At 39.5% G+C, this 25,130-nt stretch overlaps 1 protein-coding gene across 3 annotated transcripts; it reads left to right on the top strand.

Moving 5' to 3' along the window:
- Window positions 1–3,366: 3,366 nt before the first annotated feature.
- Window positions 3,367–24,821, top strand: LOC143893050 (transcriptional corepressor LEUNIG-like). 3 transcript variants are annotated; one of them, XM_077398002.1, is made up of 18 exons: window positions 3,367–3,704; window positions 4,263–4,360; window positions 4,484–4,593; window positions 5,357–5,656; window positions 5,775–5,863; window positions 6,097–6,178; window positions 6,256–6,331; window positions 6,586–6,635; window positions 11,228–11,530; window positions 15,047–15,220; window positions 15,421–15,666; window positions 15,811–15,928; window positions 16,097–16,206; window positions 16,326–16,475; window positions 17,313–17,468; window positions 18,273–18,389; window positions 19,185–19,391; window positions 24,414–24,821. In XM_077398002.1, exons 1-18 carry the CDS (start codon window positions 3,673–3,675, stop codon window positions 24,555–24,557), a joined length of 2,562 nt encoding a protein of 853 aa, XP_077254117.1. In that variant the 5' UTR covers window positions 3,367–3,672; the 3' UTR covers window positions 24,558–24,821. The 3 variants fall into 3 exon arrangements, with proteins under 3 accessions (XP_077254117.1, XP_077254118.1, XP_077254116.1); XM_077398003.1 differs by having other exon boundaries at window positions 3,368–3,704; window positions 6,256–6,301; window positions 15,784–15,928; XM_077398001.1 differs by having other exon boundaries at window positions 3,370–3,704; window positions 15,784–15,928.
- The last annotated feature ends 309 nt before the right edge of the window (window positions 24,822–25,130 follow it).

The following is a 25,130-nucleotide window of genomic DNA, read 5'->3' as shown; positions in this document are numbered from 1 at the left end:
CACCCTATTTATGAGACTCTTTGTTTGGTTGCAATGTTTATCTTGACCTCTCTCTATCTCTCTCTATGCATACAATCATGTTTGGTTACATGTTAGAATCTAGTGGTTCCGGGGTATAAAATGTGGTTCCGATGTGGTTCCGGGGTAGAAATGTGGTTCCCTAGTGGTTCCAAGGTATAAAATGTGGTTTCGTAGTGGTTCCAGGGTAGAAAATCTGGTTCCCTAGTGGTTCCAGGGTATAAAATGTGGTTCCCTAGTGGTTCCGAGGTATAAATTGTGGTTCTCTAGTGGTTCCGGGGTATAAATTGTGGTTCCCTAGTGGTTCTGGGGTAGAAAATGTGGTTCCGTAGTGGTTGTGGGTTATAAAATGTGGTTTCCTAGTGGTTTCGGAGTAGAAAATGTGGTTCCATAGTGGTTCCGAGGTATAAAATGTGGTTCTGTAGTGGTTCTGGGGTAGAAAATGTGGTTCCCTAGTAGTTCCGGGGTATAAAATGTGGTTCCCTAGTGGTTCCGAGGTATAAAATGTGGTTCCCTACTGGTTCCGGAGTAGAAAATGTGGTTCCATAGTGGTTTCAGGGTATAAAATGTGGTTCCCTAGTGGTTCCGGAGTAGAAAATATGTTTCTCTAGTGGTTTTGGGGTATAAAATGTGGTTCCCTAGTGGTTCCGAGGTATAAAATGTGGTTCCGTAGTGGTTCCGAGGTATAAAATGTGGTTCCGTAGTGGTTCCGGGGTATAAAATGTGGTTCCATAGTGGTTCCGGGGTAGAAAATGTGGTTCCCTAGTGGTTCTGGGGTATAAAATGTGGTTCCTTAGTGGTTCCGGGGTATAAAATGTGGTTCCCTACTGGTTCCGGAGTAGAAAATGTGGTTCCCTACTGGTTTCGGGGTATAAAATGTGGTTCCCTAGTGGTTTCAGAGTAGAAAATGTGGTTCCGTAGTGGTTTTGGGGTATAAAATGTGGTTCCCTAGTGGTTTTGTGGTATAAAATGTGATTCCCAAGTGGTTCTGAGGTATAAAATGTGGTTCCGTAGTGGTTCCGGGGTATAAAATGTGGTTCCATAGTGGTTCCGGGGGTGGAAAATGTGGTTCCCTAGTGTTTCCGGTGTATAAAATGTGGTTCCGTAATGGTTCCGGGGTATAAAATGTGGTTCCCTAGTGGTTCTGGGGTATAAAATGTGGTTTCGTAGTGGTTCCAGAGTATAGAATGTGTTTCCGTAGTGGTTCCGAGGTATAAAATGTGGTTCCCTAGTGGTTCCGGGGTATAAAATGTGGTTCCCTAGTGGTTCAGGGGTAGAAAATGTGGTTCCCTAGTGGTCCTGGAGTAGAAAATGTGGTTCCCTAGTGGTTCCGGAGTAGAAAATGTGGTTCCTTAGTGGTTCTGAAGTATAAAATGTGTTTCCCTAGTGGTTCCGGGGTAGAAAATGGTTCCCTAGTGGTTCCGAAGCATAAAATGTAGTTCGGTAGTGGTTCGAGGGTATAAAATGTGGTTCCCTAGTGGTTCCGAGGTATAAAATGTGGTTCCACAGTGGTTCCGAGGTATAAAATGTGGTTCCGTAATGGTTCTGGGGTATAAAATGTGGTTCCGTAGTGGTTATGAGATATAAAATGTGGTTCCCTAGTGGTTCCGGGGTATAAAATGTGGTTCCCTAGTAGTTCCGAGGTATAAAATTTGGTTTCCTAGTGGTTCCGGGGTAGAAAATGTGGTTCTCACGTCGGGCCCGTACGGGCTGGGTCGACCCGCGTGTCACCCGGATTTTTGCCGTATTTTTTAAGATGTTTTTGGGAAATGTTATCCGCACTATCGACACTCCTCACTTTATTAAAAGTACGGTATGGGCCGCACCATAGGATGATCCAAACCGTCCATTAGATGGGCCACAGCCTAAATAGGTTGTGCCCCAAAAAGCATTTCCGTAGGTTTATCCTAACCCTCTGATTAGAATGTTAGAGGGTTGGTCCTATCCCTCTATAGATCGGAGGGTTAGGATCAACCTATGGAAATGATTTTTGGGACACAACCAATTTAGGCTGTGGCCCATCTAATTGATGCTTTGGATCATCCTATGGGGGGCCATACCGTACTTTTAATTAAATGAGGAGTGCCCTCATCAAAATACAGTAGTGTGGATAACATTTCCTTTTTTTGTATGGGAATTTGCTAGCCACCTTTGCCGAGGCAACTTCTCGGCTTGTGGCCCATCCTTTGATGCAAAGATATGCAGAAGTAATATGGGTGCAAAGGTGGCTAGCAAAAGCATAATTGCAAGCAAAAAATAGTAATCATTAGGGATTTGTGGCTGAAGTGCTAAGTTTTAAATGAAAAATTACGAAAAAATGGAAGCAAAGTATTAAAATTACAAAAAATATATCAAAAGGATGCACTAACATATGACAATTACCGAACTACAAAGTTTGACTGTCTTCTGTCGGAAGTCCGAACGTTTGTTCGGAAGTCCGAACAAACCTTCGGACTTCCGAATGGAACCAATATTTTGGTTATGTATACTGGCTTCCATTCGGAAGTCCGAAGTTTTGTTCGGACTTCCGACGGAAGCCAGTAGAATAGGGATAATTCCAAAGATTTTTATTTTCAAATTTAGTAAAAATTCGAAGGATAATAGGGATATACATTGTGATCTTAGTGTCATGCAGGCAACCATAAATTGAAGCTTGATTTTGATGTTTTAGAATAAAAAAATGCCAAGAAAATGGATTTATCTTGAAAATGGGGAAAACAACAAAATTTAGTTTTAAGCTCAAAATTCATTTTCTTTGCATTTTGTAACACTCCTTCGATAAGTTTATCATGAATAAACCCTCATGGTTACCAAACCCTGTTGTAAAAGGCAACCTTAAAAACCCTTTCATGGAGTTTTCCACGTTAGAAAAGTCTTGAGGAAGGTTTTTGCAAATATCAAAATATGGTATTGCTAATATGAGCACCCTATATATATATATATATATATATATATATATATATATATATTTTTTTTTTTTTTACAAAAAAAAATATACATCAGAAAAAGAAATTAGGGGTGCAACTCGGGCCGAGTTCAACCCGGAAAAAAGTTGGGTCTGGTTTGGGTTCGGGGTTGAGTTTTCCCAACCCGGGTTGAGTTCGGGTCGGGTGGGTTGAGGGTTGGGCAACCCGACCCGAGTGAAACCCGACATATTTTATGAATTTTGTTTTGTAAGCTTAAAAACTCAGCTTGGGAAAAAAGGGTTACTTGGGTCAGATTGGGTTGAACCTCGTCGGGTTGGAAATCAGGTCGGATTGGATTCGGGTTAAAAAATTGGGTTCCTTGGGCTGTACCCCTAAAACGAAAGACAAAAAGAAGAAAAATTAATATAAGGCGCTTGCCGGTAGAAAGTAGAAACCACCCATTCTCCACTGTCTTTCTTTTTCCTTTTTAATGTTTTATTATATCTATATTCTCTTTTCTATTTTTTAGAAGACTTTTTAATCATTTCCAAAAATGGGGATCGTTTGTCTTCCCCAAGCCGTATAGATCTCTCTCTCTCTTCTGTGTGTTATTTTTTCGGGTTTTTTGAGAAGGGTTTTAGAAATCTGGGTTATAATAAGAGGCCATTATCTTCAAAATAGCATGTTGTTAGAATCTAATGCGAGGATGAGTTTGTAGACAGTCCTTGGAGGCCTAGGATTTAGAATCATGTCTCAGGCCAACTGGGAAGCCGATAAAATGTAAGCTTTCCTCTCCTTTTCTCTCTTTCGCTTTTTGGGTTCTTTGATTTTGGTTTTTTTTTATTGTTAGTGTTGTTTTTTTGCAGGGATTTGGTTTTGGATAAGCTCTTTTTGCACCCTTTTTGTTCAATTTTATTGGGGTTTTGATTTGAGTTTTCTTCTTTCATGGGTATATTTGTTTTCTATTCATTTCAGTGTTGCTTTTGATTTGAGTTCTCTTCTTTTGGTGTTTCTCATTTGAGTGTTGGTTTTCTACTTAAAGGGTTTGTTGTTTTGTGCACTTATTTTTGTTGGTTTTGTTGTTGTGCTTTGCGTTTGTTATTCTTATTTGTTTTGGGTTCTGTTCTCGGTTTGGTTCATGGCTGAGTTTTGGGCTGTTGTTATTTGTTTGGCTTTAATTTGTATAATATTGTTGCCTTTTGATATTATTTTAGTTTTGAGTTTTGTTTATTTTTTCCTGTAGTGCCTAGGTTTTATACAGTTGTTCTATGCAATATACTTATTTTTATATTTGTATTTCTTCTAATTGATGTTGCTTTTCTGGATTGGTGAAAACAGGCTGGATGTGTACATTCATGATTATTTAGTGAAGAGGAATTTGCAGGCATCAGCAAAGGCCTTTCAAGCAGAAGGAAAAGTATCTTCAGATCCTGTTGGTAAGACGATGCTGGAATTTTTATGAAAAATAGCTATTTTTCAACATTTTTTTTGGGCTTTTAGTTTTGCATTTCATTTTCATTTGGACTGGTTTTGATTTTGAGATTGACGTGGGGTTTCAGCGATTGATGCTCCTGGTGGTTTTCTATTCGAGTGGTGGTCTGTTTTCTGGGATATCTTCATTGCCAGGACAAATGAGAAGCACTCTGAGGTTGCTGCCTCTTACATAGAAGTGAGTATTGGTTCTATTCTCATTCATCTTCTTACTCTTAAATTATTCATCCGTGTCTGCCGCTTATGTCAGGCTAAACCTCTAAAGCTCATAACTTCACATTTTTAACATGATATGGACTGTTTTGTGTCTGCTTAGGTCTAAATTGCACTGATAAAAAATAACATAGCCTAGAATTTTTTCACTATAACCGTCTGTGGAATTCTGGCATCATTCTCGCACGGCAAAATGTTGCCAATATGGGGACCTTCTTATCAGTTATATGATTTCTTTTTATCTACATATCTACGTGACTTGCCAGCACACCGTGTCAGTTCTATTATGTATTTTGATGGCTATTTCTTTGATTTAGGATGCAATGTCTTGGTTTTGTAGGAGCCAATTCACTTATATCCAGGCATAAAACAAAATTGTTTCTTGATTCTTTTGAGAGAAGTGGCCTTGTCACTATTTTTTTTGTTAAAAGCTTATATTTTTGTTTCTTTTGGGTGTGAGGATGGGGAACTTGTAACTTTTTACTGCCAATTGGGATTGCAATCAGTTTAGGTAGTCATACAGAGGATTTTCTTATCATACTTACTACATGGTGAAAATTGGTAGAATTATAAAGCCTTGCTATATTGACAACTATGATACTTGTCTCTCTCTCTCTCTCTCTCTCTCTCTCTCTCTCTCTCTCTTTTGGTTTTTTTAATGGTAACTATAACATTTGTTGCAATGGCTATTTCTGATAGAGGCATTTGTAAAATTGTTACAATGGCAGACTCAATTAATGAAGGCTCGAGAGCAGCAACCACAACAGCAGCAGCAGCAACAACAACACATGCAAATGCAGCAAATTTTATTACAGAGACATGCACAACAACAGCAACAGCAACAACAGCAACAACAACAGAGGAGAGAGGGAACACATCTTTTAAATGGTAATGCCAATGGGCTCGTCGGCAATGATCCTCATATGAGACAAAATCCTGGAACCGCAAATGCTTTGGCAACGAAGATGTATGAGGAACAATTAAAGCTGCCGCTTCAGAGGGACCCTTTGGGTGACACATCTATGAAGGTATTCTCGTAATAGGGCACCCGTTTTTATCTCTGAAAGCTGGTATCATTTTCAGCGTATTGCACTTTATCATCCTCTTCTTTCCTCAGCTATTAATTATCTTAGAATTCTGTTACAGCAAAGGTTTGGTGACAATGTGAGCCAACTTGTGGATCCAAACCATGCTTCTATGTTAAAGTCAGCTGCAGTCAGTGGCCAAGCTTCAGGGTACCTTACTTTTTCCTACTCCATAGTTCATATGTGTAGCTTAGCATCTGAAACCCCCATTTTATAATTGCTTCATGTGAATGTATTGGCACATTTAAATAATCTTAGCTTGATACATTTTTATTTCTTTCTGCTATTTCTGGTTCTGTCTTGATTTTATTTATCCTTGGGTTGATCTTACTATGCACTGTCTTTAACTGTTGATAACCATTGACTTTATTTTTCAATTTTAGCCAAGTGTTGGTGGCTGGAGGTATGTCAGGGACTCTTCAGCAAATCCAAGCTCGTAACCAGCAGCTTGCGGGAGCTACTCAGGTATGCGTTGATGAATGTGGTTACTTGGTTATCTGTTTCTTCTTGTTATGTTTTGTGTGACTGGAATTGTGAAACAGGATATAAAGAGCGAGATGAATCCAGTATTGAACACCAGAGGAGCAGGTCAGGATGGATCTTTAATCGGAGTTCCCGGTATTAGTTATTCTAACTCGTGGAGTTTGTATTCCATCATTTCAGTTCTCATTACCTTCTCCACCCTTTCTCTTCTTATTCTTGTATTTTTGCTTTTGCCTATTATTTTATAACAAAGAGAAAGTTACAACCTGCGTGGAACCTTTTGGGTTGTTGTTTTCTTAATTTCATAGAAGCATCTATCGAGCCATTCAAAAAAAATAAAAATAAATAAATAGAAGCATCTATTGCTGATAGTAATTGTCCTGTTGCAGGATCAAATCAAGGGGGTAACAATTTGACTTTGAAAGGATGGCCTCTCACGGTAAGTCATTTGCGTAGCACTTTTATAAGAAGTTCCTACTGGAAATCCTAGATGATTATATATTCTTTTTGCATATGTTTGTTGCTGTCAATGTACAGAATTGTTAACAGTAGTTACTCAATTATGGAAGTCCTAGAATAGGAATCTTTGTCAAGTGCATTAAGAAATGCTCCTAATCCAGCTCTTCGAAAGTGTAGACATGTTTCTTTAGCCACAGAATATGATCTCAGGAAAGTTTCGGGGTATCTGTTCTTGCACTGAATTATTATCTCAACAGACAATCTGCGATTTGGATTTGATATGATTTGTACTTCAAAATTCGCTCACCCTTGCCACTTGTGTGTGTGTGTGTGTGTGTTGTGTCTAGCTGAAATGTTGTCAAGAAATTTTACCTTATCTCTGGATCCACAAAATTAATACAAAAAACCTACCTGCTACAAATACTTGGAATGCATGAGGAATCACAGAAGTACATGTGGGAGACATATCACCTTACAGCAGGAAGCAGAAAAAAGGCTTTAGCAAATGTAGGAAGATCTCTCCATGCCAAAAAAAAAACATTATTTTTTTTACACGTACAAGCATAGTTACACTCACATAACAAATACTATATTATAATGGAATTTAAATATATACAAATATTTCACAATGCCAATAAAATCTTACCTATATATGGAGAAAAAATTGAAGAACTTAACCATCTCACAGCCTAAGTCCAAGATTTTGCAATTCATGGCATGGAAATTGTATTCTGATTTATAGTGTACTACCCTAATCACCTCCTTATGTAGTGAACTATGCTACGTAATTACAAAGCTGGCATATAAAGCATCCCTAGAAATTCCCAATATAGCCAAATTATCGGCCATATCATTTTTGCTCCTCGGAAATATATGTGAAGATAATATCTCTCTTGTTGTGCTAACCTACTCCGTTATCTCGTACCGCACCAACCTCTATGGTCCACACATACTTTTAGCCCAAGAAATCACATGGGCCGACACCCTCCACCTTCAACTTTTCCATCCTCATGATGAAGAAAACTAATACAGCCAATATATAGATCTTACTCCTCCGCTGTTGAATAGCCTGCATGGCAGACCTGACCCGAAAAAGAATACAATATTTGCCTCGGCCCTGTTTGGTTGCCAAAACCGTAGAAGAAATATAGTAGATTTGTGGAATATCAAATGCCATTCCATGTTTGGTTATCAATATTGCATTCAAGTTCCATTAGACTCCCTAACAGGTTCTACCCATCATTATTGCCTTTTTGCACACTTGGCGCCCACTAATGTCCCCTCTACTCATCTCCCAACCAAATTCTACCAAAAAGTTAAATTTTTGGTAGAAGAATGCTGGAAAAGGTCTTATCTTTTCTATCTTTCTCTCTTCCCTATCTCTCTCTTCACTCTCTTTTTTGGTAATGACACCCCTACTTTTTCCACTACCGTCCAAGAGAACTGCTGTGTAACCTAACACTACTTACCACTATTCCACTTCTTCTAGACATATCAGATGCCTGTCTCCTCCTTTTTGAATTCTTATTCTACTACTCTCCGAGCCACCCAACGTAACCAATTATAAGCCTAAATGTGCCTTCAATACTCGCCATGCCATGGTTGCCAAAGGGGGCAGCCATCTAATCACTTGCCCTTGGGGGCCACCATTTAGCAATACTTTTCATCTTAGGAATTCGACCCTTTAGAACATCATGCCAATATCCAAGGATTTGGCAAATATAAAAACCCCAAAAGCCTTTTTCCTACAAAGCTGATGAAGCCATAATCTAGTTTTCAAAACAACCTAGGCAATTAAGGACCAAATATCCTCTGAGCTCCTTGCATTTCTTTCCCCCATTTCCTCCAAAGAATGGAGTCATCTCCCAAAGCCTAATCCCTAGAGAACCCAAACGACCCAACCTCTCCATAAACTCCCTGACCAAAAGCGAAACAACCCTACAAAAAGTCAAAAACCGAACCACTCGAAAATCGTGCGCCAAATTGCCGTTGTTGCCATCATTGCCATAGGATGACCCTAAGACTTCGATATATATGGAGTAAAATGGACGGGCACGGTATAGAAATGTCCACAAATCGAAGCTTAGGATCATCCTATGGAACTGATTTTTGTGCCTCTGCCTATCTTCATTGGGAACCACAAATCAGTAGTTTAGATCATCCAATAATGAGGGGCTCACTGTACTTTTTGTCTGCACATGTAGTAGCCACACGCACAGCTACCCTATAAACTCAAAATTATGGCAACTGTAGCTCAGATAACTGTAGCAGATCTGGGCTCTAGTTTTTCTTTTGAACTGAGGGCTTGGAGTTGCTCTAGTCAACGTTGTCAAAATCGTACGATTCAAATCGAATCGTACACCTCACGATTTAAATCGTTAGCTAGAATCATTTTTGGATTGAATCGTACGATTCGATCGTGAATCGTACGATGCAAGTGAATCGTCCGATTCAATCCAGAATCTGTTTTTTAAAATAAAGTGGGCCCCACAACTTATGTAAAAGGGTTTTTACGACTTTATCTTCCCATTCTCTCGACTTCTCATGTTTACGACGCCTTTAGGGTTACAAAAGCACCCAAAAAGCCCAAATCCACTTCGATCTTAGGGTTCCAATCTCCTCCTCCATTCGTTCAAGGCAAGAAGGAGAAGAAAGAGTGGAATACGAGACGAGGAAGAAAAGGAAAAGAAGAAAGGTCCCAAACCCACTTCGGTTTTAGGTAGGTCCCAAACCCACTTCGGTTTTAGGTAGGTTTTTGTTTTCTGTTTTTTTTTCTCCTCCTACCTTCTCCATCACTCCGGCTCTGTTTGTTTTCGATTTTGAGAACTGATTTAGTCTAAAACTGATTATTAGGCTCTGTTTGTTTTGAATTTTGAGAACTGATTCAACTCCAATCAGTTCTTAAAATCTAAAACAGATAGGGCTGACCCTTTGCTCTGTTTGTTTTCGATTTTGAGAACTGATTTGGAGTCCAAAACTGATTAGCTCTGTTTGTTTTGGATTCTGAAAACTGATTCGACTCAAATCAGTTCTTAAAATCGAAAACAGATAGGGCCGACTGTTTTCTCTGTTTGTTTTAGATTTTGAGAACTGATTTAGAGTACAAAACTGATCAGGCTCTGTTTGTGTTGGCTTTTGAGAACCGATTGAGTCTGAAACTGATTAGGCTCTGTTTGTGTTGGCTTTTGAGAACCGATTGAGTCTGAAACTGATTAGGCTCTGTTTGTTTTGGCTTTTGAGAACCGATTGGACTCCAATCAGTTCTTAAAATCCAAAACAAATAGTACTGACCCCTTTTAGGCTCTGTTTGTTCTCGATTTTGAGAACTGATTTAGAGTCCAAAATTGATTAAAGGCTCTGTTTTTTTTTGGATTCTGAGAACTGATTTCGAGTGCAAAACTGATTATTAGACCAAAATTTACGTTTAATTGTGGGTCAAATAATCTGTTAATGTTATGTACTCACAATCTGTTCTCACAATCCAAAACAAACAGAGCCTTTAATCAATAATAGAAGTCCCGATTTTAATCTAAAACAACCAAGGGTGTGCCGTGTGCCCTATTATGTTTGTTTGAACTGAGTTATGAATGGTTAATTAATTTTACTTATGAGTTATGACAATCGGTTAAGTGGTTATCAAGCATTTCATATTATTTATTTTAATCGTTTTGAATGGAAAATTGATAATTGCTCTTTTTATTCTTATTTGTAATTTTTCCTATTTTTTATTAATTTTTTCTGATTTTTATATATAAATCTGAAAAAATCTTACGATTTACGATTCGACCCCTCTTACGATTTACGATACGATTCCGATTTTCAGAACATTGGCTCTAGTATTTGCAGCCCTATTCTGTGGGTACAATTTCTCTTACTTGCACTTGTCTCGTCATTTGTCAGCCTCAAGGTTGCTGCATCCTTTTTCCTTGCAAATTATGGATTGAAGGAGATGCATTAGCATTTTTAATAGCACAATAAAAATGTAAATTTTCACTTCGAGTTATGGAAATGCTGGAAATTGGGTAGAAGCCCCATGTCATTATAGAAAATGATTTAAGTGCTGGCTGACTAGCTAGCTGAGCGTTTGACCAACAATTTTAATTCTGTCCAACCCTCCTTTTTTCTCCATTATCCTCTTAACTTAGTATTGGTGGTTCCATTACTATCTTTTGCATCTCATGTGTTTGTGTTTTTGGTATTTTTCGCTCTCCATTATTGCACTGTTTACCATCTCTCTGTGGAAATATTTTAATTTAAACACTTGAGGAAATAATTGCAGCTTCTGGTTTTCTGATATCATTTAAAGGCTGTTAGACAGGAAATGGTTGATAAGTATTTGTAATTTCTTTTTTTTTTTGAATGGTTGAGTATTTGTAATTTCTAATAAGATGCATGTGATTCAATATAGTGTTTCATAGAGATCTATTCTTAGACTTTCCATTATGTGATCAATGAAGATATGCGTGTTAATGTAACTTGACATTCTGTCTTTCGTTTCCCTGAGTTACTCCCAGTGAAGATTCTTCGTGTAGGTCCTGTTTTGCTTACTTTGTCATGTTTCACTTTTTATAGGGCTTTGATCAGCTTCGCTCAGGGATTCTACAACAGCAAAAGTCATTTATGCAGTCCTCACAGCAACCATTTCATCAATTACATATGCTGACTCCGCAGCAGCAGCAGCAGCTTTTGCTTCAGGCACAGCAAAATCTGACATCCCCATCAACAGGTGATGTTGACAGCAGAAGATTGAGAATGCTTCTAAGCAACAGGAGTATGGTTCTCGGGAAGGATGGTCAGTCAAATTCGGTCGGTGATGTACTTCAGAATGTTGGATCTCCAATGCAACCTCGCGGAGAGACAGATATGTTAATTAAGGTGCTCTTCTTCTCTACCTGTCTCCATGTCCTGAATTGCTACTGTTGTGTATTGGGGTTCAATAAATTTGCTGTTGCTGTGGTTCTTATTGTTTTCTGTAGGAACTCATTTAGTATTGTGAAACTACCAGTCACTCCAAAAGCTTAAGCTTTTGGAGAAGGTGTTATTTAATCTTTCATACTTTAACACTCCCCCTCACGTGTGGCCCCTCTTTTTTGGGGTTGGCCTACACGTGGCACATGTGGCCCCTCTTTTTGGGTTTGGCCATTGCATGTGGATTTTTGCTACCAAGGAGGTTTGAACCCAGGCATTTGCTCTGATAACATGTGAAACTACTAGTTACTCCAAAAGCTTAAGCTTTTGGAGAGAAGGTGTTATTTAATCTTTTATACTTTAACAAGTATTTTTTTTTAAAGATATGTACTTTAACAAGTATGTTCCCCTTGGTTTAGGAATTCATTTAGTGTGTTTTCTTATTATCCTTTCCTCTATCCGTTTCTGTGATTAACACACTAACACTTAAGTTAGGTGAGAGATCTTTTTAAGTTTTTTTTTTTTTTCGTTACATGGTTGTAGTCTGAGGGTGGCTAGGAAGCTGTATGATCGTTAGAATAGTGTACATCACTATAACTCGTCCTATATTATATCTGCTGCTGAATAGAGTTGTACTGATATTTATATGTTACTATAGTTAGAATAGTGTACATCACTATAACTCGTCTTATAAGAAAATGCACCATGAGTTGTGCAGAAATCCAAAATGCCAACATGTCTACTATTCTCCGTGGAAACAGACAGTTCTTATCAACCATTTAAATGATGTTCATAGAACCACCCTTCTGGCACGATGGTCTGCCAAAATAATTCAAAAGGATGCTAGTTCCATGCAGAAGGGCTTATGCATCGTCTTAGTAAAAAATCTTGATGTTAGGACTGAAAATTGCTACTTATCTGAGCTCCTTTATGATCTCTAATCTGAACACCTACACTAGGGATCAATGTTCGCCACCATCTCTAATCTGACTACACACACACACACCCACAGGACTTGGGTTACTAATAGAACTGTTAAATTTAGCTTGAGAACCCATTTCAGAGGAGTTTTTTATCTCTCAAATAATCCCCCCCTTGCTATTCTGTAATGTTCCTTTTTAGGAACATTGATCAAGTGTTGTGGACCGGGTGGATGTGTAAGGATCGGGCTGTGTTGGGCCCTTTTTGTGTATTTGAGCATCTTTCGTGCGGTTGGATCGTATTGAAGTGGCCCACTTGTGGCTTCTTGACCCAATGCAACAAAAACGTTCAACTCACCCATACATGGGTGCCAATGTCATTTCTTCCCCAATGAAGAAATATTACAAAATATGTCCATCTCTTGGCCCCTTTGGACACTAGATGGCCCGTGGGCCCACATCCAACCAAGAACATCACACAGCTAGTGAAGTTGTGCATGTTGGTGAGGGGAGTGAATAGAACAGTGTGTTCTTTCTCCTCTTGCAACCGGTGCAGTGAGCATCATCTACTTCCCATGTGATCAAAGTGCGGTGAGCATCCTCATCTCCAAACACTACCCAATCATTCTCCCCATCATCTCCACCATTCCCTTCACATCCCCCTCCACCTTATTTGTTTGTATCAGTCCAATTGCTACTAAGGGACCGGGTGGATGTGTAAGGATCGGGCTGTGTTGGGCCCTTTTTGTGTATTTGAGCATCTTTCGTGCGGTTGGATCGTATTGAAGTGGCCCAGTTGTGGGGACATTGGTTTCTCTCTTCTTCACATGGGCATGATTGCATAAATTCAAAGACCCAACGCATAGACAAGAAAACCATTGTTAAATTTGATTCCCATATCCATTAAACTCAATGTTGCTTGGAAAATTACAAAATAAAAGGACAATGTCACGTTGATTTAATGCTCACATAATATCAGCACATTCCATGATTGATATTTACACAGTTTCACATCAAAATACATGAAATAACATACATTGGGAATGCATTGATCATATGTCATTCTCACGTTGATTTAATGCTCACATAATATCAGCACATTCCATGATTGATATTTACACAGTTTCACATCAAAATACATGAAATAACATACATTTTGGGAATGCATTGATCATCTGTCATTCTTAGTAGCAATTGGACTGATACAAACAAATAAGGTGGAGGGGGATGTGAAGGGAATGGTGGAGATGATGGGGAGAATGATTGGGTAGTGTTTGGAGATGAGGATGCTCACCGCACTTTGATCACATGGGAAGTAGATGATGCTCACTGCACCGGTTGCAAGAGGAGAAAGAACACACTGTTCTATTCACTCCCCTCACCAACATGCACAACTTCACTAGCTGTGTGATGTTCTTGGTTATCAACGAAACATAGTAGAAAATTTGCAGAATACTCTCATCCTTCACCATTTGTTACTTATAGCCTAATTACACCTACCCCAAGACATATGGGTGTCTTTATCAATTCGACCCCCTTCTTTAGAGAATAACCAAGAGAGTGCTGCCCATGGATCCCATATCCATTAAACTCAATGTTGCTTGGAAAATTACAAAATAAAAGGACAATGTTCCCATTCCAATGTCCCCACAAGTGGGCCACTTCAATACGATCCAACCGCACGAAAGATGCTCAAATACACAAAAAGGGCCCAACACAGCCCGATCCTTACACATCCACCCGGTCCACAACACTTGATCAATGTTCCTAAAAAGGAACATTACAAATTCTCCCTTTCCAGTACTACTTTACAACAGCTACACAAATCATCTCTTGTGATGAACAAAATTCCCTTCAAACTAACTCAGCGAAATCCCAAGGCCTTTAATCTGCTCTCTAACTTTGATATGTCCCTTAGGTTCCCTCTGCTTGCAATCCTAGGAGCTGAAGAGAAATGAACTGAAATGGACCCTACATGGAGGTTGGGTGTCATTATCAAAACAAGGGTTCAAAGGGGGTGTCATAATCAAAACAATAGTTTTTTAGTTTTGAGGGGAAATTTTCATGTTTGTGCGCGCGCTCGCGTGTGAGTGTGGTGTTGGTGTTGGTGGGTGTTTTTTTTTTTTTTTTTGGGTGGTGTGTGTGTGGGCGGGGGGGGGGGGGGGGGGGGGGGGGGGAGAGATGGGGGATATTACATGTGGGCAGACAAGGAATGCAACCAGACACATGGAAAAAGCGGTCAAAATGAAATTTGACCTGTTTTCAGTCAACTTTCAATGGAAAAGGGCATTCTACTGTAAACCAGACGGCGCCTTATTGTTGCCTTTTGTTTGTACTTAAATAATTTCATCACATTGTTTTTATATTTATGAAGTAGCAGCAACAACCAATGGTGTATAAAGGTCATTTGATTCAGTTACATTGGACTATTTTAGGGCGTGTTATTTCTTACTTCCGTTCATTCAAGGCCTTCAGGCTTCCTTATTGTAGCATTTGTTATTACTTATTTACAGCCGTTCTAAGGCATTCAGGCTTCCTTATCAGACTCATTTGTGTGTAGTAGAAAATAGCTCAGCTGCAACAGCAACAACAACAACAGAACAGTAATCAGCAGCCACAGCTTTTGAGTCAGCAGTCGCAGGGTTCAAACCACCATCTTCATCAGCAAGACAAAATGGGGCCCAGTAACATCACAGTGGATGGCAACATGTCAAACATGTTCCGAGGAAATGATCAGGTCTGTCTTTTCTCCTAGTGAGATGTGCTATGTTTATGTATAGCTTATAACCTTATTTTTTTTATGGTTCGCAATTAGGCAATAATTAGAATAATTTTATACTGGATATTTTTTATGCTTTGACAGAGACCATATAGTTGTGTTTTCATTTTTTAAACTTCAGTTTGGCTACTGCTTAATTTGCTTTATGCATTTTGAAGGCTTCAAAGAGTCAGACTGGGTGGAAGAGAAAACAGCCTGTGTCATCTACAGGTCCTGCCAATAGTTCAGGAACCGCAAATACTGCAAGACCCTCCCCGGGTTCAGGTCCCTCAACACCCTCATCTCATACACCAGGAGATGTGATCTCAATGCCTTCTTTGCAACGCAGTGCTAGCTCATCTAAGCCTCTGATTATGTTTGGCCCTGATGGAACCGGAACGCTTACATCACCATCAAATCAGTTGGTGAGTATCTCTCTGTTTGTATATCTAGTTTGTGTCGAGCAACGGTAAAATAATACTTTCTTAGACAATGTAAAATCCTTACTCGCACAGAGTCTCATTAGTACTCCATTTTGGCAGTGGGATGGTAAAGATATTGAATTGCAGGCTGATATGGATCGGTTTGTGGAGGATGGATCTTTAGATGATAACGTTGAATCATTCTTATCTCATGATGATGCGGACCGCCGGGATACAGTTGGCCGCTCTATGGATGTCAGCAAAGGTGTGCTTAATTCTGTTTCCTATGCTCGATTGAATATTTGAATGCCTCAACTTTAACTAGACCATGATACAAATATATATTGATGGTTGGACATTTTCAATTACCAGATGTTTTCATTCTTCATTTTGAGGAATTTCTATTGAGGCATATATTTGTTTCTTCTGTCAGGGTTTACATTTACGGAGGTTGGTTTTATCCGAGCAAGTTCAACTAAAGTTGTTTGCTGCCACATTTCATCAGATGGAAAACTGCTTGCTAGTGGTGGCCATGATAAAAAGGTGAGTGGAAATTTTCTGTCAGACTATCATGTGAAATGCAAGAAAGTTGTGAGCATGTAAAACTTTGATCTCAAAGTGAATATTTTGGACTGAAATTTTTTGACAATTTTGCAATGCAGGCTGTATTGTGGTGTACTGATACTTTAAAGCCAAAGACTACTCTAGAAGAACATTCCCATCTGATTACGGATGTTCGTTTCGGTCCAAGCACGCCTCGTCTGGCTACATCTTCTTTTGACAGAACTGTCAGGGTTTGGGATGCTGACAATGTAAGTGGAAATTCTCTTTACTCTTGTTCTAAATTTCCTTGCACACACTTGTTTCTTGTCTTTTTTTTTTGAATGGTGGAAGCTTTCAAGAAAATAGGGGGGTGGTGGAGAACAGAAAATACAAGCAATAGAGGAGAGCCATTGCCAAAATTTAAAGCCTCAAGGCGGTAGAAAATCATATTGTTCGAAAGCCTCCAACCTGACCCCCCCTTTCTAGATAACTGGTCCGCCACCCCATTTGCTGTTCTTCGAACACGGCGGAAAGAGATTTTCGAATGCCCCTACCAAATCATGAATTTCTTTGAAAAACTGAGCAAATCTCCACGGGTAAACTCGAGAATCACTGAACAACGAATAACATTGATCCAATCCCGTTCCATCACCACCTTATCCAAATCTTCTCCCTCCACCATTTTTATGCCTTGATGAGCCGCACGGACCTCCGCTTCATGGGAGTCGGTCACACTATAGGATCAGCAAAAGCCCACTTCATTGTGCCCAGATCGTCTCTTAGGACACCACCGATCCCAGCCGGACCAGGGTTGCCTAAGCTAGAACCGTCAAAGTTTAGCTTCAAGAAGCCACGAGCAGGAGGCTCCCAACCCTGTACAATCAATGGTCTTCTTGTCTTTTATTCCGAACATTAATGGTGGTTCTATTGTGTCCTTTAGTTTTATCACTGATCCATGGACGCTCAATTCTGTTTCCATGCATGAATTATTTTCGCTGTGCTATGAATTGGTTAAATGTGATCCGAATAAGGTGGTACTTGGAATTATAATTGTGATGTCGCAAACATGCCAGATGTTCTCTTGACTAGATGGCATTGTTGTGCAGCCAGGCTTTTCGATTCGCACTTTTACTGGGCATTCTGCTTCTGTTATGTCCCTCGACTTTCATCCAAATAAAGAGGATCTCATCTGTTCTTGTGACGGAGACAGTGAAATGCGGTATTGGAGTATAAAAAATGGTAGCTGCACTAGAGTATTCAAGGTACGCATCAGAAGTCTTAGTTTATGAGTGCAGCTTGTAACTGCTAGTTATTAGCATAGTTAGCAAAAGTGGTGTTTTTTTTTAAATGCCGTGTAAAATTGTTTTAATGGTTTGCCATTTAAAACTCCATTTAAAACTTTCACAGTAAAAAAAAACTCCCTTTTTTTTAGGAAAACGTTTTTAAACATGTTTTAAACGTATTAAACACGTTTTTTGGTCAAGTCATGAGTGGGAATAAGGAGTTGATAGAGCTTTCCCTCTAGTTGACAATACTTATCCACAAACTGTTCCTAGTGTGGCATGCCTTCGTCGAATATGAATAAGTACTCGTGTAATGGCAGATAAAGCCGCGAAGGCGTGCCCTTGTTATTTGGTTGGATTGTCTTTGTCTTTGGTGTACTCCTTCCTGGGGTTAGGTCCGGTAAACTACTCGGGGCTCACGTAGCCCATGCCGGATTCATCGTATTCTGGGCCGGAGCAATGAACCTATTTGAAGTGGCTCATTTCGTACTAGAGAAAGCCATGTATGAACAAGGATTGATTTGACTTCTCCCCATGTTTTTTGGTCAAGTTTTCAGCTTTACCTGTATTATATTTTGTAAATTACAAAATTTTAAATGCATTTTTTTGTGTTTCTGTTTTTTTGATGTTTTTTTAACCAAACCATTTTAAACTTGAATTTTTGCCGTCCCGTTTTATTGCCAAATTACGTTTTGCTAACTGTGGTCATTAGTGGGCCATGATTTTCTGGACTTTACCAATGTTTTACCGTGTTGTGTTTGATTATCTTTCTTCTTTATTCAGGGTGGGACAACCCAAATGAGATTCCAACCTCGTCAAGGAAGGTATCTTGCCGCTGCTGCTGAGAATGTTGTATCCATACTGGATGTGGAGACCCAAGTTTGCCGGCATTCTTTACAGGTTGGTTAGTGAACACCTCTTTTAGTAACGGTAGTGGGGGTGGGGAGTTGGTGTTTTTAAGAAGCATCTACTTTAAACTCCACAAACAACAACAATGTAAATGCTTCCGAACCCAGATACTCCAGCTCCCAAAAGGGGAAAATTATATAACTGAAACTTGCAAACACCATTATTGGTAGTGAACCTCTGCAAAACACCTGATGAACTTCATTGATGGAGGCCTGTTTGTTGATTAATAACAGCAGGAGTGATTCTTTGCCAATTGTCAGATTTAACAGTGGTACATGAAAATATCGCTATTTTTTTTTTAGATTCTCGTGATTATTTCGAGATTTGTCATTTTATCAAAATGTTGCGATAAAAGCGCTATATTTTGAAAATATCAGGGATAGACTCTAATCACCAAGTGGAATACACATCTGCTAGAGAAGTCCAGTTATTCGGGCGATGATTTTTTCACCCCCCTGCAGTATGCATCCCTCCCCCCCCCCCCCCCCCCCTAATGTGATTTGACGCCAAAAAGAGTTAAAGTTGGCCACTGTTCACGTTAAAAGGCGTGCGCGCGCGCGGGGGGGGGGGGGGGGACGCTGGGTAAAAAAATCATCTCCCAGTTATTATTGTCAATGATTTTCTCCTTTTATATGCTCTACTATTATGTATGATTTTGTATTGTAATTAGAAAATGTCTATTTTAGCCAATCTTTTTCTGCATTTACCTGATCTCTGACATGATCTGTTTCTTCAAATTGAATAACTAACCTTTATGAACAATTTTTATATGGGCTGTAATGGCAGGGGCACATGAAGCCTGTCCATTCTGTCTGTTGGAATCCTTCAGGTGAATATGTGGCGTCTGTTAGTGAAGACTCTGTTAGGGTCTGGACGTTCGGTTCTGGGAGTGAAGGTGAGTGCGTGCACGAGTTGAACTGCAACGGCAACAAATTTCACTCGTGTGTTTTCCACCCCTCCTATCCATCTTTGTTGGTCATTGGCTGTTACCAGGCAAGTCTCCTGCTTTAATATTTCATGCAGCATACTACTGTCCATCAACTTGTTCATTTATATTCATGAGTGGCGTAAAACCTTTTTTAACTTGAACATTTTTGCTGTTACATTTGACATTAGTTTTACTTTTAAGAGATGGGAACCTGAGAAATGATATCTGTGAGTGTGGTTGTATTATAACACAAAGAAACTCACAAAAGAATGTCTCACATGAATGCTCATTAGGAAAGTTTGTTGGCACATCCTTATATATTAGAAGTAGATATGGATCTTTCTCAGACAGACACGACTCAAAAAAAAAAAAAAAACATAACAGATTGGTGTTTTTAAAACTTTGTAAATTGAGCTTTGCTTGCTGTAAAACGTAGACCTTAGGTGTCAAAAGTAGCAGCCTGAGAAATGCTATGCGGGTGCTTTTAATACTAGAAAATATAAGAAACTCTCAGGTGAAACCCCACAGAGATTGTATTTGTTGTCACGCCATATTTATTTAATCTCAACATGGGGATTTTTACTGTCAGAGTACAGATATTGAGGCAGAGGACACAGGGTGGTCACCTTGAAAGAGTGGACATGTTATTTTTTTACTGTCAGAGTACAGATATTGAGGCAGAGGACACAGGGTGGTCACCTTGAAAGAGTGGACATGTTATTTTATTTTTTTGAAAACAGACATATTTTATTAATATTAAGATAGCAATTGGGACCAGTAGTCCCATTTTGCAGTACAAAATATTAAGGTGAACTAGGCCGACATGCCGGCACTAGTCTAGGCGAGATAAACTAATCTGTATCCAGATTTCAATACAGTAGTCCATCACCATCCAAGTCGTCCCATCATTCTCTTCGTTTACCAACAGCCAAAAATTTCCACAGAATTCCATCCTACTCCTTTGCCATCTTCACAATTTCTCGATCCAGACATAACCGAATTTTAACTTCCAAAAATTTCTTTTAAGACCTTTTGAATAAAAACCAAGGGACCTATGGCTGACAGCTATCATGCACAATCGCTCAACTCCACTGATAGGATTCCAATGTCTAGTTCCAATTCCATATCTTCAGGCCAATAGTCTGAGGCGAACTACGGAAAGGGGACCTCTTCCACAGGGTTCTTCCGAATTGAAATCAGATCAGCTATTTTTCGAATGCAAAGGTATTTCTTTACCTCCCATTCTAACTGCCTTAAGTCGTTTGTAAACTCCAAACAACCTTGAAAGAAAGAAAATTTGTAAACTGGTATACAAATATCCTTTATGTTGTAAGTACCAGTGACAGGAAAAAATTCTTCAGGAACCATCCTATAATCCACCTGGAATTGCCGCCATTGTCGTCTAATTATCCTCTTAACCTATTCAGGGATGGTGGGAGCTTCCACTGAGGCTTTAGTCCTATCATATTGCAAGCTACGAACCCACCGGCGGTGCTGAAACCACTCGGAAAGGTCCAGGATCTCTCTCCTTAACCTCTTGAAAGTTCTACGATCCACGGAAGAAGAAGAAGAAGCAGCCATTTTCCAGAAACTAGATGATTACACTTCCCTTTACTGGGGAACCAAAAGAAGTTGAAAGAGCCGCCCCTATACACATAACCTTAGGCCCATTACCAATTCTCGAAAAAGTGGTTGTATCGAGACTAGTTTAGCCCAAAAAGGGAATCATAAAGCCAGTAAAAAGGAACCGCCACCACTACCATTAAAGGGGCAGAGGAAAAGCCACCTAAACCAGAAACCGAGGGAGTAATAATTCCTTTCCTTTCTCACTCTTCCCTACAGATCATATCTGGCACAATCTTTAGATATTCATGATAGGCCATTCCGACCTAGGATTGTGACTATGGTCCAAAAACTAAATGCCATAACATTATCCATTGCATTCCTGAGCTGCGCACGAGAATTCTTCATCCTTCTAAAATCTTCACAAAAAGGTGTTAAGCTGACACTCTCTGATCTTAAAATTCGAAATCATGCGACTCCCTATTGTATGTAGTGGTTTGACCGCCTAAAACTTATACTTGGGTCCCACAACTTGTATACCTCGACTGAAGCAGATATAGATAACTAAAACTTCTTTACCATAAGGCTAATCATGATAACGTCATAGGTACAGGTGCTATCACTGTTCCCCCCATTATTTTTATTCCCAGATCACCACCAGGAATAATTGATACTAAAAATGAACTCTTTAATCTACTCCCAATCCTCTTATGTTCTAGAATCCCATCTTCATTGGGAGCAAGGATTGAACCCCCATTAAGAGAGACTTTTAAAACCGCCACTCTTGACAGAAGGTTCAGAAGAACCTTTCCCAAGAGCGTCGCCGGAAAAACTTCTATCGGGAGCAGAGACTGAATGCTTCCACATCTTGGGTTTTTAATGCCCGATTTTTCTTGCTTTTCCTTTAGTGAACCAACTGTAGGGGCCTCACGTTTTTTCCTCCATTCACGTGTGAAGTTGTTTCTCTTCTGCAATACCCTTGTTTTAAAGCTGTCCCCACCTGCAATCCTGCGAAGAAAACCCAAGGCTCGCTTGACTTTGTCTTCTAGTCCTCCTAAATCTAGATTAATTTTATCCCCATTTTCCTGATGCCACCTTTTTCTTTCACCAAAAGTCATTGTCTCTGCTTTATTTTACTGGAAAAACTTTTTGAGTTTTGAATTTGAATTTGGGCAGCTCCTCTGCATGACCCACTGAAGGCCCAAAGCTCCTGACATCGTGTGGGTTCACACTGTCACTCGTCCCATCACCAGGTTCCTTTCTGACAGCTTCTCGGCCGAAAGTGACCGTTCGTCCCTTTTTTGAAAATACTTGGAGATCTCCCGGCGACAGGGCAACTTTGTCGACAGGAATGATGTTAGCCCCACCAATGATTCTGTCATGGACTGGGGACGCGTTGCTTGTTCCTGAACCTCCATACCAACCATAAAAATTGCATTTTGAATTTCCAGACGTAAAAAAGGGTATGTTAGCCTCCATTTGGGGGTGAGGATTCGCGCCGATGCATAACTCATAGACTGACCGCGATTTTGTTCCATTCGTACTTCCAGCACCGTACCAAGGCAATTACCTAGGGCTTCGACCGTGGACATCGCCCAACCATGGAGGGGGATACCATAGAAATTGACCCAAAACTCCTCCGCACCACGGTGATACTCAGGGTCCCACTTTCGCAAGAAGACAAGATGATCAACACATGCTTCTCCCTCCATTTTGAGGACTTTTAACGCTAGATCTTCAGAATCAAACATGAAAAGGACATCATTCCCCTCCAGGATACTAGGTTTCGGAAGGGACGGGATACCCCAAAGCTTTCTGGCCCAGAACCAGAGATTATCAATGCATTTTCCTTTCTCCCTCACTGGACCTATCAGATAAGATTTAAGAAGTTGTCGTCTAACTTCAATTTCTTTTCCTGAAATCGATAGGCGAAGGGGTTCCGTCTTCCATCCTAGTAGAAATTTTGCCCGAGTCTGGCCATCCAAACTTCATCTCCCAAAAAATATAACGACTATAAAATGGGATTCTTCCCCACTACCATGTCAAGGATTAACTTAAAAGCTGTGCCCTGCATAGTAAGATCTTTAAGAAATGTACTCTGCTCGTCATAGATCCATATGCATATATTTTACATTAAGACTTAAACATTTGATATGAATTCAGAACAAAAGAGATACAATAGTCATAAAAATGCATGTTAATATTTCGGAATTTAGTCGAATTGTGTAGCAGAGATGCGAATGCTTAGATGGATGTGCGGCCACATAAGGTTAGATCGAATTAAAAATGAAGACATCCGTAAAAAAGGTGGGGGTGGCACCAATTTAGGAGAAGATGAGAGAGCATCGCTTAAGATGATTTGGGCATATCCATGTAGGCCTTTGGATGCTCCAGTGAGAAGAAGTGACTCGTGCCAAGTTGATGGAGTAAAAAGAGGTAAGGGCAGGCCGAAAACAACTTGGTTAGAAACAGTGAGGAAAGCCCTGAGGGCTAGGAACATAACAGAGAACATGACCTTGGATAGGATGGAATGGAAGAAAATGATCCATGTAGACGAACCCAGCTAGTGTTAGGATTAGACTTCGTCAATTTGAGCCGGGTAGATCCTTTCACGTTCTTCATGAAAATTTTCTAAAGGATTCATTAGCCGACCCCAACTAGTTTGGGACAAAGGCTTAGTTGAGTTGAGTTGAGTTGAAGTATAGAACAACACTTGAACCCAATGGGAACATGGATCTGATTTTCGTTTTTTGCATTGCAGGATAGGCAATGTTTTGAAAGGTCTTCTTTTTATCTAATGCTAGTAAACACGGAAAAGATTGTTATTACATCTTATCCCATGCTGACACCGTACATTAACTTAAAATTCAGACTGTTGGGTGTTTAATAAAACCAAAGTACTTATTTATCATTAACTCGTCCTCAAATTTGAACTTGGTTCAAAATAATTACCTAAATAGTAATAATTCACCAGCCGCAGGTTCACAATCTAGGCATATGCCTAAATTGCTAGAATATGGTGGAGGATACCATTACAATAAAAAGCCTTTCATGAGCCAAGAAATATTAGTTATTGGATCTTTTGCTAGAATAGAGTAATGGCTAACATTACAATCAAAAGACTTCCTCTTTGAATCAAGAAACTTTTCATTCTAAGCCTCAAACACAATTGCATCTCCTCCATCCAGGGACATTGAGAAAGCAAGATAGATGAAGTGTTTGGAATGTCATTTCATTTAATCCGAACCCCATCATGAATTTTCTTTTTGCTAGGAATGTAAAAGTTCAGTCAACTTGACAGCAGTTCATGCAATTCTTTGAATGCTCAGTTGAGATTTCTTGGGTTTTACATACAAATTTTATACCTCAAATTTGATGAGAATCTAATCAATACACAGATTTCTTGAAGTATTCCATCATGTTTTAACTCACGCACTCCTGGCACCCAGTTCAACGTGCAAATTAATAAAATGAGCACAACCAATTGATTGATTAATCTTTTTGAATTGTGTCCATATTTACAGTCTTTGGAACTTTGGGACATGGCTGAGAACAAGACAATGACTCTGGCCGCACATGATGGACTGATTGCATCCCTGGCAGTGTCGAATGTTACAGGATTGGTGGCCTCCGCAAGTCACGATAAGTTTGTCAGACTTTGGAAGTGATTCATTTGTTATCACAGGGTAAACTGCCATCATTCAAGGGAAAAAGGGTACAATGCCATCTGTATCCATGGCTAGTTTATAATAGCTCTGACATCTCTAGTGTTTCGTTTTGATTGCGAAGAGTCTTGGCAGGAAAAGGGTCACTAGACTCCATTACTATCTCTTTTAGCAATGTACATACTCTCTTAAGTGTGCAAATATTCATATACCCATTTTGGCGATTCTGTGAAATATGATATGAACTTATGAGGTGGTTTTTATCAATTTGTACTCCTGATGTATTACTTGTTGAAAGGAACTTTAACATACCTTTACTACATATTTAATTTCCCTTAATTTAAACCAAGTAATGGCAACAACACCAAGGGGCCGTTTGGATATGTGGATTTTAGAATCCGGGAATTCTTCAACTAGCCGTTGTTTTTGACTTCTCGCCCTTCTTTCCGTCAGCTTAAGAGTAGCAGATACTCATATTTCCAGGTTTTAGAAATCTCATCAAAAGAGTAGCAGATCCTGCCAGGACAGCATACAACAGCCAGATCATGAATCCTATTTTACACTGTTTTCAAACTA

The sequence above is a fragment of the Tasmannia lanceolata genome, unplaced genomic scaffold (assembly GCF_043159265.1).
Source record: "Tasmannia lanceolata isolate RefF3 unplaced genomic scaffold, GAP_Taslan_0.1 ptg000015l, whole genome shotgun sequence".
In the NCBI taxonomy this organism is placed as follows: domain Eukaryota; kingdom Viridiplantae; phylum Streptophyta; class Magnoliopsida; order Canellales; family Winteraceae; genus Tasmannia; species Tasmannia lanceolata.
Note: the sequence above shows the minus strand (reverse complement) of the source record. Positions and strands in the feature narration are given on the sequence as shown.